General features: G+C 32.8%; 1 protein-coding gene and 1 long non-coding RNA gene across 2 annotated transcripts; both read right to left on the bottom strand.

Moving 5' to 3' along the window:
- Positions 1-1,066: 1,066 nt before the first annotated feature.
- On the bottom strand, positions 1,067-10,655 carry LOC121208128 (pentatricopeptide repeat-containing protein At1g12775, mitochondrial-like). Its single transcript, XM_041078624.1, has 2 exons — positions 10,074-10,655; positions 1,067-1,285 (listed from the first exon to the last, which is right to left on the bottom strand). Exons 1-2 carry the CDS (start codon positions 10,653-10,655, stop codon positions 1,067-1,069), a joined length of 801 nt encoding a protein of 266 aa, XP_040934558.1.
- A 2,020-nt stretch (positions 10,656-12,675) lies between these two features.
- On the bottom strand, positions 12,676-13,943 carry LOC121207821 (uncharacterized). Its single transcript, XR_005902937.1, has 2 exons — positions 13,806-13,943; positions 12,676-13,217 (listed from the first exon to the last, which is right to left on the bottom strand). It is a non-coding gene; the product is annotated as an uncharacterized lncRNA (long non-coding RNA).

Raw genomic sequence — 13,943 nt, 5'->3', positions numbered from 1 at the left:
TGGCCCACTTCCAAAGGGATTTCGATCTTTCCCATGACTTCGCGCCTCGTCCCGTCGAATGCCCTTACCGTGGAATGACAGGGCCTTAAGTAGGACAAATCCATTGGTATTCTGGAAAGCGTGGCCAATGGCATAACATTTAACGCTGACCCATTATCGATGTGTACGTTCGGTATTATGTAGCCCTTGCAGCGAGTCATGATATGCAGCGCTTTCACCGAGCCTCTACCATTTGGCGGTATCTCATCATCACTAAAAGAGATGAAATTGTCTGCATTCAGATTGTTTACCCACCTATCAAGCTTTTCGACAGATATGTTGTTGGCCACATAAGCTTAATTTAACACCTTCAATAAAGCATTCCGGTGTGGCTCTGAATTTAACAGTAGAGATAGAACTGAGATTCGCGCTGGCTGCTTGCTCAATTGTTTCACCACACTATACTCGCTGTGCTTAATAAATTTCAAGAATTCTTGAGCTTCTTCCTTATTCACAGGCTTTTTAGTTTCTTGCACGGGTGGAATTTCTTGCTCGACTTCGACTTCGTGCATCACTGTTTTCCCTTTTTGCTTCGAGTCGCTACTTTTCTTTACCGGTTCAACTTCTTTAGAATAGCATCGTCCACTTCGAGTAAAATGACCTACTTCCCCAATGTCTTCAGTGGTGGTTTCGGGCTTTTCCCCTTCAGGTGCGATGATACTAACATTGTACTTCCACGGTACTGCTTTATTGTCCTTATAAGGGAAAGGAGATGGTACTTCAATTATCATTTTTGGTTTCACCGGCTCCTTCTTCACGTCATAATAAATTATTAACGGTCGGTCGGCGCTATACGGGAAACCTGATGATTGATTGTCAGAGGCATATATTTCTCCACTATCGGTCTTTTTGGCTTTACAAAGAATCTCAATCTCCTTATTATCCATTATATTTTGCAGTAAATTTCTGAATTCCTCGCAGGACTGAATGTCGTGCCCTTCAATGCCATGGAACTCACAAAAACTGTGACCTTTTGCATCTTTTCCTTCAAATATTCTGTTAAAACGACGGAGCAACCCTTTTTCAACTAGTACCTCCAGATTCTCGGTAGAGGTGTTTTTATTTCAGTAACCCATCTTCTACTTTGTCGTTTATCCTCCTCTCCTACTGCGCTCACATTCCCTTCGGTGTGGTTTGGGAATGGATTCTCGGCCGTACCGCTGGTACCATCAAATCGCAAAATGCCTGCATCAATGAGCCCTTGAACTCTCCTCTTGAAAGCAAGACAGTTCTCAGTAGAATGCCCCTGGTTCCCGGCATGGTGTGCACAACTAGCGCTTGGATCGTACCATTTCGGGTATGGAGGTTTAAGGGGTGCCATGTAATGGGGAGAAATCAGTTGTTTCTCCAAAAGTTTTGGGTACAATTCCCCATACGACATAGGGATGGGAGTAAACTGCGGTCTCTCGGGATTAGGCCTTGCTGGTCTTGGTTCGTTTCTGGGTTGGCTTTGGGTGGGTACCGTGTTTTGTGGGAAAGTGGTGATGGGTTTTTGGTTGTTCGTAGCGTATACGGGGTAGGACGGATGTGGTGCTTGGTAGTAAGGGGTTTGAGGAGGATAATAGAAATTTAGAGGTGGATAATTTCGAGGTCGAAGTTGATTAGGATACGAATTGGGAATGTAACGACTCTCAGTTCCCACCATGTGGGCTTCTAGCTCTTTCTTCCTTACGGGTGCTGCTTTTCTTGAGCCTTCTGATCCTTCCATTCTACCGCTTTTGACGGCATTCTATATGAGTTCACCGGATATTACAATATTCGCGAAATCCTTCGTGGTACTTCCCACTAATTTGTCATAAAACGGTGTCTTTAAAGTATTGATAAAGAGAACGGTTATCTTCGTTTTTTTAGTGGGAGTTCCACTTGAGCTGAGACGTCTCTCCATCTTTGTGCATACTGTCTAAAAGTCTCTGATGGCTTTTTCTCCATCATTTGCAAGGTCATACAGTCTGGCACCATATCCGATACATGCTCGTACTGCTCGCAAAATGCTGACGCCAAGTCCTTCCAGGATCGAATCTTTTCTCTACTAAGTTGATTGTACCACCGAAGAGCTGACCCTGTCAGACTATCTTGAAAGCAATGTATGAGTAGTTTATCCTCGTTCACATAACCGGTCATTTTTCGACAGAACATAATGAGATGTGCTTTTGGGCACCTTGTCCCCTCATACTTCTCAAAATCAGGCACTTTGAACTTCGGAGGCAAAATTAGATCAGGTACCAAACTGATTTCCTTGGCACCTAGTGCAGAGAAGACTTCAGTGCCTTCTATTGCTTTGAGTCTTTCCTCTAGACTCCTATATTTTGCGTCATGGTTATCCAATTTCAACTTGGCTACCTCTGCTGGGTCATCCAGATCTGGAACTAGTGGATTAGCAGGACTAGCCCCTAAGTTCGACGCGAATATTCCTTGCCCCAAATTAGTGGGTGGAGCAGGTGGCATAGGTCGATGTTCCAAGCCTGTGGGTTCCCCTTGAGTATGCCCTCTTTGTGTTGAATATGCGGGCGGTGGAGTGAATCCCGGGGGATAAAGTGGATCCTGATCGTGGTGTATTCTTGACTGAGGTTCCATAACATTGGGGTTCTGCATTTTTCCTTTGACCAAAGTTGTCATCATCTCCATCATTTTAGCCATCTGATCTCTTTGCTCGAGTGATTCCTCTCGAGATCTCACTATTAGGTCTCTCGTCTCTTGTTGCGATTTGGTCAGTTGCTTTTGTAATTCCTTTTGAGCCCTTTCCATCCTTTCAATTCTCTCATTGAATTTAGCTTCCATTACTCTAGCTTGTCGGCGCGTTTTATACGGATGACGTGGTTCCAGTCTTGTGGTATTACAACTGCGAATTATATAATTTATCTTCAGCGACCGAGTATGGGATATGCAATGTATGAATGAATGCATGAATGAATGCATGAATGTCAAAATGTTAGTTATGCAAGGAATGCAAAAAATTGGTGTTGATTTCAAGATAGCCCCTATTTAGGCATTTCCTTAATCAAAAGAGTCTATTACACAACGTTTCGGTTACTTGTGTAATTGACTCCTCCATCAGAAACCCGTTTTTGGCAACCGATCTCTAGTCAACACATTCCTAATATGATGCCTATAATGCATGATGCAAAATAAGAACACAGACAAATATATTGGTTAGTACAGCAAAAATGACCAGAGAAAGACTGTGGAAAATCTAACAAATTAAGCTACTTGGTCTAATGGACCAGATTCCTTTGCATAACAGGCATAAATGTAAAAGAAACAGAATATGAGAGGTTTTTTTCCCGTGTACTTATTTCGGTGACCAGTAAACGGACGGAGGTTCGGCACGGCTCTAGTTGGATGGCTCGTATAGTTCACTATATGCGGTCTCGGTTCTAGACAGATACTCGAATTGCTCGTACTATCATCTGCTAAGATTAGCACGAAGCCTCGGACATAACCCATCACAGGCTCACGAGTTCAATTCGAGGGATTACATTTACTTATGCCTATGCGGAGGGACAAGTTAACTCACGAAAGCATAAGTCATATGTAACCCGAAAGTATTCACTAGCCTGTGCGGAGGGACGAGTTAACTCATGAAGGCGTAGCGTTTACTTTCACTTAAACGGACGGAGCCCGGGTAGAGAGCTCATGTTATGCGAAAATGCAAGTGCACGGTGTGTGGGGAAAAACTCATAAACCTTTACGTTTTACTTAAAAAACTAAACCAAAACTAAAATCACAAAAATTTAAAGTTGAAAAACAACCGGATAAAACAAGTTAGAATATATACAACACGATGCAAATGCATGATTTTTTTGAAAACAAAAAATTTGAGGATCACGACTAAATGTTAATTTGAACAAGGAACTTTGAAAATTTTGACAACGCGAGTTCAATTCGACTCGACTCGCAAGTTTGGTCCCCAGTGGAGTCGCCAGCTGTAGCGACGTGAAAATTTCTTTAGTTTCGCTTGGTCGCTAATTGTGGCGATTTATTAAACATTTGAAAACCAACTTTCGATTTTATTAACAAAGGGAGTCGCCACCGATCCTTTTTTATAGGTGTGATCGGACACCTAATAAAATTATTTTAAAACAAAAAGAAGGCCAAATTTAGGTCTACGTGAAAGTCCAGAGAAAAATTGGGGTTCGGGAGTCAGTTACGCGTGAGGAATGTATTAGCACCCTCGCGACGCCCAAAATTGGTATCTCATAAACATGTGTTGACTTGATTTTCAAAAATACGAGTTCAATATAATATTTAATCGTGATCCGATTGAAAAATGAAAATTTTTAGTTTTCGATTTTTTTTAGAAAGGGTGTCCCGTTTTTTAACACAAGCCGACGAATTTCACCCAACATAGCGATGAAATCGATGGCTTAATATTAAATCGGTACATTGCCTTATTTTTAAAATTAATTAAAATATGAGAAAAAATATTCCTAAAGTGAGAAATTAAAAATAGATAAAGGACGCAAAAAAAATGATATCATTAATGAAAAATATTAACATGGAATACTAGAATATTAGAATAACAATAATAATGATATTTACAAAATAAAAACAAATCATGTACTAATAATAAAATAGGAAAAATGATATATTTGGTAATAATAATATAAAATAATAATATGTACATAAAAATACATATATATATGCATATAATAAAAGTATGTAATAATAATATCTACAATAAAAGAAAATATTAGGAAACTTACATAAAAAATATATACATAAAAAATTTACAACAATAATATAAAATAATGATATGTACAAATATATATATACATATGTACATAAAATATACACTAATATAATAATAGTTATAATGATACTAGCAATAGTAATAATTTGTAATAATAATATATACACAATATGGTATTTAAAATGTATATATGTATATGTATATATAATAGTATTTAAGAATATATACATAAGAAATATATAACTAATGGCATTAAAAAATATATACATAATATATACAAAATACCTAAAAAAAAAGAAGGGGGAAAGAAGAGAGAAGGGAGGGGGGAAAGGAAATCCGGCGAAGGGGGGGCGGTCACCGGTCGATCGTCGACCGCCATACGTCGCCGGCGCCGGCCACCGCCCACGGTGGCCGGAAAAGGTAATTTTTTTTTCTTAACAATATATGTATATATAAAGAAAGAAAAAAAATAACACAAAAAAAGAAAGAAAAAAAGATTCGAAAGAAGAGGAAAAAAGAAAAAAATGCAACCTTTCTATTGATGTTTTTTTTTGTGTTCAAAATTTGAAGGGATTTTTGTATTTTTTCCTTTTTCAATTTTTGTAAAAATCCTCTCCCCCTTTACATGATTTTTGAATGGCTTTTTATAGCCATCTTTTACATGATTTTCTATTATTTCTTTTTTATTTTGTAGGTGATGGTGATAGACAATGGATATCAAAAATGGGAGGAAAAATGGGGCAAGTGGGAAAGTGGGTAGGTGGCTAGGGTTTCTTGGTTTTTTTTTGGGGGGATTAGGTTTTTTTTTGGGTTAGGTTTTTTTTTAGGGGGCTTAATGGGCTTTTGAATTGGGTTTAATATTTGGGTTTTGTAATGAGTTTGGGTAGATGTAAATGGGTCATGGGTTAAAGGTTTTAGTGGGTTTAAAGATTTGGTTAGGTTTTGATATAATCGGGCCCGGGCAATTTGCGCTTCTACAATAATTATTTCCAAAATTAAATCAGTTGGTGTATAAAGAGAACATGGAATTTCCTTCCAGGAATCACTTCTACTTGAATACAACTCAACTTGGAACTCATAATGAGGATATGCATATCGTTGTTCTTCTTCAATATTAACAAAAGTACGAGTAACAAATGGACTATGATAATAGATAAAACTAACAAATCGTATGACTTTGTAATCATTAGTTTTAGAATCAAACCCCAAAGCAGCGTGGTTGAAAGAAACGCCATATAAAGCAAGGTTACCTTCCATGGGGGAAAGATATGGAGGGCGTTGGATTGATGATGGTGGCAGGATTTTAAACTCTCTGGTTGATGGGTTCCAAAGGGCAGCTTTATCCGTTGAAAGTTCTTGTAAACACAATAATCCATGACACACACCATAAACAGAGGGGATTGCATTCTTAAAAAAGGGCAAGTGAATGTTTTGTTTTACTAAATTTTTTTTTATCTTTTTCATTTGAAAGTTGAGAGAGATAAGGTTGGAAGGTGTTACCATCATGGCGTCTGAGAAGTAGATTAAGGTTGTTGTTTTTAATGTTGTTGTGATAATGTTTAAAAATGAAATGAGGAATTTGAAAAGAAGAACACCAATACTTACAAACACAGTTGAAGCGAGCAAGGGATTTAACTGGAAGCTTTGACAGAATTTCCATAACCAAAACTTCTGGTAATTCAATTCTTGCCATTTGCATCTTCCTCCTTTTATTTGCAATTGACTAACAGGAATAAATAAGAGGTGTCATCTATGGTGCAAAGAAGCATAAAAGGTATGCATAGGAAAATTTCCTTTATCATCTCTAACCACTACCAAATTTATTCGCCAAAAATAAGTAAATTAGTTTTTCAAAAAAATTAGCCAATTTTAAATTTTTATACAAATAAATATTAGAATATGATCACTCATAGGGGAACATCAATAAAAATTAAAAATTATTTAAAGAGATAATGTTATATTTGGCCTCCGGATTTTTAGAAAATATCCATTATGCTATTTGTACGTGATATTTGAACTATCAACATGTATTTTATTATAGGACATGTGCTTTTATAAAATGTTTAATGTGGTACTTATATTGTAAGAATGTCTAATGTGGTTAGGGGTGAATAAAACTTAATTCAACTCGAAAAAATAATATTTTTTTTGAATTTCAAGTTAATTGAGTTATTCAATTTTTTCAAATCAACTAAAATAAATATTTTGAGTTTCGAGTTCAAATCGAGTTAAATTGTACAATTCAATTAACTCGAATAATTCAAATAATATAGTATTATAAATACCTAAGTAATAATTCATATCATTTTTTTATCGAATAATAATTCATATAATTTATAGGTCATGTTTGCATTATTTTATTCTATTATTATTTTTATATGTATTTTTATCTTATTTAAAATTATGAGCTGAAATATCTAAACTTCAAAATCAAAGGTGTATGACCCAAAAACTTGAGTCTCACTAGCCCAATTTGCAGTGCCCATGAGACAAAGGGGGATTAGATTGGTCTTTTCAAACAATTTAATCAATTATGGATAATTTAGTTCAAAATATGTAATAAATTTTTATATTCTTCGTACATTTGAAATTTAATTTTTTTATTTTTTAGATTTTAAAATTCAGCTTCAGTTGTTAATATTGTTATTTTTGTTAAATTTAAGTTTATTATAATGTCATTTTTTTAACTACTTTAGGGCGAAATAAGTGTTTTTTTTTAAACAACTAGACTTAGATTTTGAAATCTCAAAACTAGAAGGATTAAATTTTAAATTTTTGAAAAAATAGAGTAACTTAAGACATATTTTTGTTTATAGAACCAATACTTTATTTATAGAAAAGAAGGCTCACCTATGTATTACTAAAATATTTGAATTTAATATTATAATCATGTCACAAAAAATGACATTATAATGGACTTTAATTTAATAAGAAAATTTAACGTTATTAACACTTTTTTAAATTTACGTCAAAATTTTAATTAGAATAAAATATTTAAACTAATTAATGTCATTATTAACGTTGAAATACTAAATTATAAAAAAAATTAAGTATAAAAGTCAAATCTAAAATTTTAACATAATATAAGAACTAAAATTAAAATTTAACTAATTTTATATAATTAAAAAGTAGATAGATTGATTTATCTATTTATGTATGAAGATTGCAATTTACAAGTACTTGAGTGTTTGATGAAAAGGATATAAATTAATTATATAATATAAACTACCAAGCCACAATATTTATATAATATACAAATTCTTTATACCCATACAAACTTAATTTATGCCTACAACAGTAATTTTAAAATCTAAAGGTTTATATTATTTTAAATTTTAAAGATTTGATTTTTTTTTTTTGGGTTTCACTTGAAAATGTAAAAAATGATTGTACGAAATAGTGACGTTATGTTTGTATATTTTTTCAATAGTTTAATGTTACATCAACAATTGTATCTTGAAAAAAATTATGTATATATAAAGATATTGAATGTTATCCAATTAGCTTTGGGTTATTTTAGATCTATGTTTAGGTTAGTGTTATTTTACATTTGGATAGTTTTGGGTTTAAGTTATTCAAATTTGTTAATTGGGGTTTTTGAGTTTGATTTATCTCTATTTCATGTTATTTTAGTTTATTTAAGATGTTTTTGTTGAATTAGGAATTGACTTATATACTATTCAGATAAAGAGATTGAATTGACCTATGAGTGTACTGTTTAGAATTGATAAGAAAAAAAAAACTGGAAATCTAGACAAAAAATACTAAGAGCACGTTTGGTTCGCTGTATTGGATTAGAGGTGTATTGGATTGGATTAGAGGTGTAATGGAATAGAGGTGTAATAGCAAATCAACTGTTTGGTTGAATGTAATGGAATAGAGGCGAAATAGTAAAACTGTGTTTGGTTGAATGTAATAGAGGTGTAATAGCATAATGGAGAAAACTAAAATGACCAGAATACCCTTAGCATAAATTTGTTTTGGTAAATGATTATTGTTATTGTTATTTAAATTTTAATAAGATTATTTATTATCAAAAATAAATAATTTAATCATATTTAAACATAATTATTATTTAATATATTTTAATTAAAATATATAATTTAATAAAATTCTTAATAATTAGCAGAAATTTGTTTTGGTAAATTATTTTATTTAAATTTTAATAAGATTAATATCAATAATAAATAATTTAATCATATTTAAACATAATTATTATAAATATATTTTAATTAAAATATATAATTTAATAAAATTCTTAATAATTAATATTCTTATATGAATTTACTCAAACCATAATTATTATTAAATATGATACTGTAAAATATAAAATAACATAATTATTATTAAATATAATATAATTAAAATATATAATTTAATAAAATTCTTAATAATTAATATTCTTATATGAATTTACTCAAATCATAATATATGATTATAACTAATATGATTTAATTAAATATATGATTTAATAAAATTTAAAATTATTATAACTAATATGATTATAGTTTATGAATTTGTATAATTTAAAATAATAATTATTACATATAATTTAATAATAATATATAATTTCATAAAATTCTTGATAATAAAAATTTTCTTATATGAATTTATACAATTTAAAATAATTAATATTAATATAATTATATAGTGATATATAATTTCATAAAATTCTTAATAATAAAATGTTCTTATATGAATTTACTAAAATCAATATATAACTTGAGAATTATATTATGCATAAACATAATTAACTTATATTAAGAAAAGGTTAGATGAAAATGAAATTGTACATTAAAATCCATATGTTATATAGTTTTACAACATCAAAAAGTTTGAACATTGATATTTAATGGTAAGAAAGAAATCTCCTAACCCATTCCAATCGGGCAACTGAAGGTAAACTAAAGAAAACGATCATTTGAGTTGGATGGTCGGGAATTTTACTCAATGCATCATATCGTTGATCGTCGGTTAAACCTTCAATTGACCATAAGGCTGAATATAAATTTGAAGCTCTCTCTTCCATATGTTGTTCTGACTTCTGCTGAACTACCACCTCGGAGGCAAAACTCCTACTGATTTGATCGCCAACGGCCTGGATTTTCTCCCCGAACAAAGTGGCAGCCTCATTAAATGAAGAAAACATATTATCACGAGCATCAGATTTCTTCTTTCTCTTGTTTGAAGATGAGGAACCCCCTTGGTCTCGATCTCCTCGTGGATCCGTACCAGAAACATCCATGTCATCTAAAGAGACATCAGCTTCGCAGTCATAGAATGTGTTTCTCTCTTCATTCATATCTGTAGTACGTTCATCATCAGCATGTATTTCTTCAAGAACATCAGCAGCTGTTTGAACTTCCTTGAACAACCTAAATGCCTTCTCGAATTTCCCTTCCTTACAGAAACCTAACATGATTGCCGTATACGTAATCACATTCGGCATCACCCCGTCTTTCAACATCTTCTTCAGAAATCCAACAACCTTCCCAACACTACCTTCCTTCGAAAACCCATCAATAAGGACAGTGTAGCTCACAGTATCAGGGTTTATTCCTCTTTCAACCATCTCTCTATATTTTCTCAAAGCCTCCATTAAACACCCATTTCTAAAATACCCTAAAATCCAACAGCTATAAAGAATAGCATCCAAAGCCAGCCCTTCCTTTTTCATACTATAAACCAACTCACAACCCTCATCAAATTTACCCAACAGATTAAAACTGCTTAAAAGAGCTGTATAAGTAACAACATTAGGCTTTAAAGCTCCTGAATTCATACAATTTTCGAAAAACCGAACTACAACTTCAGGTTTCCCAATCTTACAAAAACCAACAATCACTGAACTACAAACAAAATTATCAAAAGGGTATCTAACATTATCACCTGTCATCAACTCCAACACCTCAATTGCTCTATCCATATTCCCTTGAGATACAAAACCATGAATCAACGAGCAAAAAGTAAAAGAAGAAGGCAATGTACCAGAATCACTCAAGCAATCCTTTAACAACAAAAGACCCTTCTCTGGGTTGTTTCGGATGACAGCAAAAAGAAATCAAACCCGTTAAAACCAAACCTGTTCTAACACTAAATTCACATTGTTTATCATCACTCATAAACATATATGAATAGAAAGTAAAGCAAAAATTAACAAAAAGATTCAATCAAACGCAGCATAAATTCCAGTAGGAAAAAAAGAGAAAAGAAACTGTAAAAATAAATAAAACCCAGTAACATCAAATCTATCCCAACACTAAATTCACTGTGTTTATAATCACATAAGCAAAATTAACAAAAAAAACAATGAAACAGAGAAGGAAGAAAAAAACGGAGGAAAAAAAAAGCCAGTCAAAATAAATCAGACCCATAAAAATCAAAGCTGTTCTAACACTAAATTCACAGTGTTTATCATCACCTGATAATCATATATGGAAAATTAAAGGAATTAACAAAAGACTGAATGAAACAGAGGGTTAAAAAAACCCAAAAACAGTAGGAAAATAAGTTGAGAATTACTTGATTGAGAGGATCAAAGAAGGGAAATTAGTGGTAGATCTTTCGTAGCTGTTCAATCCAGATGAAGAGAAAGGACGGCGAAAATGATTAGGGAGAGGGTCGGGTAGGGAGGGAGGGTAAAACAGGGAGATGGGGAGGGAGGCCGGAAGTAATAGCTAATACAGCGAAAAGGGAAGGGATTGGAAAACACGGGAATTTGGGGATTAGGGGCGTAACCGATTACGCGCGTAATACCTATTACAGCGAACCAAACGCCGGAATAGGGGCGTAATGTAATACGCACGTAATCGGGGCGTAATGGATTGGGTAATACGGCGAACCAAACACAGTGTAATGGTTGAATCAACTTATAATTTTTTTTGCTATTGTTTTAAAAAAGTGTTAATTTTTATGATATTTTTCAATTGTTTGTTTAGTTATTGATAGACTAATAGTTAAATTGATTGAATCGAACATTGATAGTCTAATTAGTTCGATTACTGATTTAATTTTTAAAACATTGGTTTTAGGACATACTCAAGTCATTTTCGGATTATGTTATTTTAATTTGGATTATTTTGAGCAACTCATTTTAAATTAAGGTTATAATCACAGGAGTTTGACATTTTTCATTAAAATTGGAGTATTTTCTTCATGTTTTCCCCCATAATTGTGCTTAGGGTGTGCAAAATTCGGGTAAAACCGAAAAAATTCGGTTAATCGGTCGGTTAACCGAATTAATTCAGTTGGGGGTCGGTTAAAATTTTTTTGAGTTTTCGGTTAACGGTTAATTCGGTTTGAAACCGGTCAGTTAACCGAAAAAAATTAATAAAAAAATTATAATATATAAATAGCCCACTATTTACTCAAATCCAATCCAACATAAACCCAAATACCTAATCTAATATATATTAACCCAAGTACCCAACCCAATCATAAAAATTACAAATAATTTAATAAATAAAAATAAAAATCTAAAACTAAAAATAAAAAATATATAATTTTATACAAATAATTCGGTTAATTCGGTTAAATCGGGTAATTCGGGTAATTCGGTTAATTCGATTAATTCGGTTAATTTTATACTTTTTTTAACCAAAAATTAAAAAATATATAATTTTCGGTTAATTCGGTTAATTGACCAAATTAACCAAAAAATTTTCGATTCGGTTAACGGTTAAAAATTTTGAAAGATCGATTAATTCGATTAATGTTATTTTAAATCAATTAACTGGTCGGTTAACTGATTGAACACCCCTAATTGTGCCTTATAAAAAAACAAATAAATAAAAAGCACAAAATCAAGGCAAGGCATGTTACTTGACTGACTTGCTATCATTGTAGTCAATAGAGACAATCATGAAGATGCAAAACACTCTCATCGGGGCTAGAGCTTTGAAGTTCATAGATAACACAATATTGTGTGTTTTTTTAAGGACATATAATGCAAAACTTTGTAATACCATATCCAATTCATGCATATCTCTCTTCATATTCAGTATTTATTTGATACATCTCCAGTTGGTTGACGTATTATATGTTTCTTAAGCTCTTGTATTTCATTAATACAAACGAGACTTTCAACATAAACATGAAGAAAGGAGAAGGAATTCAGAGAAGTATCTAGATAAGTAAGCTCTTGGGTGGAAGGGTGAAATAGGAGTACTTCATTATTTGCTTTTCTAAGAAACAACTCGTCATTTTTCCCAAACCCCAATGGGTATACAGCTCTAGAAATAGATTCAATACTCAATTGTTTAGTCCATATTCCTTCACTCAGTCCATAAGTCAATTGCTTTGGATCCGTAAGTCATAACACCCAGTGATCCATTAAACACCAATAGACAAAAATAGCATGTTGAAAAAGGCCCAATGAATTCCGGAATTGATAAAATCGAGAACTTCTCATTTGCCATGTCAAATGAAAGAATTGGTCCTACAAAATCATGAAATGCCAGAAACTCTGTTTTCCAATAGCAAATTCCATCTACGCAATTATTTCCCAAGAATAGATGAGTTAGTGTATAACCAGGAGATAGAATTTCCTTCCAGGAATCACTTCTAAATGAATACAACTCAACGTGGGACTCAAAATGATGTTCTTCTTCACTATTAATAAAAGTAAAGAGCAACAAATCGTATGACTTTGTAGTCATAAGTTTTAGAATCAAACCCAGAAGCAGCGTGGCTAAAAGAAACGTCGACTAAAGTCAGGCAACCATCTTGGATGGAGGAAAAACATGGAGGGCATTGGATTAAAGATGGTGGAAGGATTTTAAACTCTCTGGTTGATGGGTTCCAAATGGCAGCCTTGTCCGTTGAAGGTTCTTGTAAACACAATAATCCATGACAAGCACCATAAACAGAGGGGATTGCATTCTTAAAAAAAGCAAGTGAATGTTTTGTTTTACTATATATTTTTTATCTTTTTGGTTGGAAAGTTGAGAGAAATAAGGTTGGAAGGTGTTATCATCATAGCGTATGAGAAGTTGATTAAGGTGGTTGTTCTTAAGGTTGTTGTGATGATGTTTGGAAATGACATGAGGAGTTTGAAAAGAAGAACACCAATACTTACAAACACAGTTGAAGCGAGTGAGGGATCTAACTGGAAGCTTTGACAGAATTTCCATAACCAAAACTTCTGGAAATTCGAATCTTGGCCTATGCATCTTCCTCTTTGATTTTATTTGCAGTTGACTAATGGCAAATTTCC

This window comes from Gossypium hirsutum, chromosome A10, assembly GCF_007990345.1.
Source record: "Gossypium hirsutum isolate 1008001.06 chromosome A10, Gossypium_hirsutum_v2.1, whole genome shotgun sequence".
In the NCBI taxonomy this organism is placed as follows: Eukaryota; Viridiplantae; Streptophyta; class Magnoliopsida; order Malvales; family Malvaceae; genus Gossypium; species Gossypium hirsutum.
Note: the sequence above shows the minus strand (reverse complement) of the source record. Positions and strands in the feature narration are given on the sequence as shown.

What these genes read in the sequence shown, in the direction of transcription:
- LOC121208128 (XM_041078624.1), bottom strand. Translation starts at nt 10,655, where the DNA reads ATGGATAGAGCAATTGAGGTGTTGGAGTTGATGACAGGTGATAATGTT. An exon ending in AAGTTCAAACAGCTGCTGAT is followed by an intron (nt 1,286 to 10,073) that starts GTTCTTGAAGAA and finishes GCCGGGAACCAG; the next exon opens with GGGCATTCTACTGAGAACTG.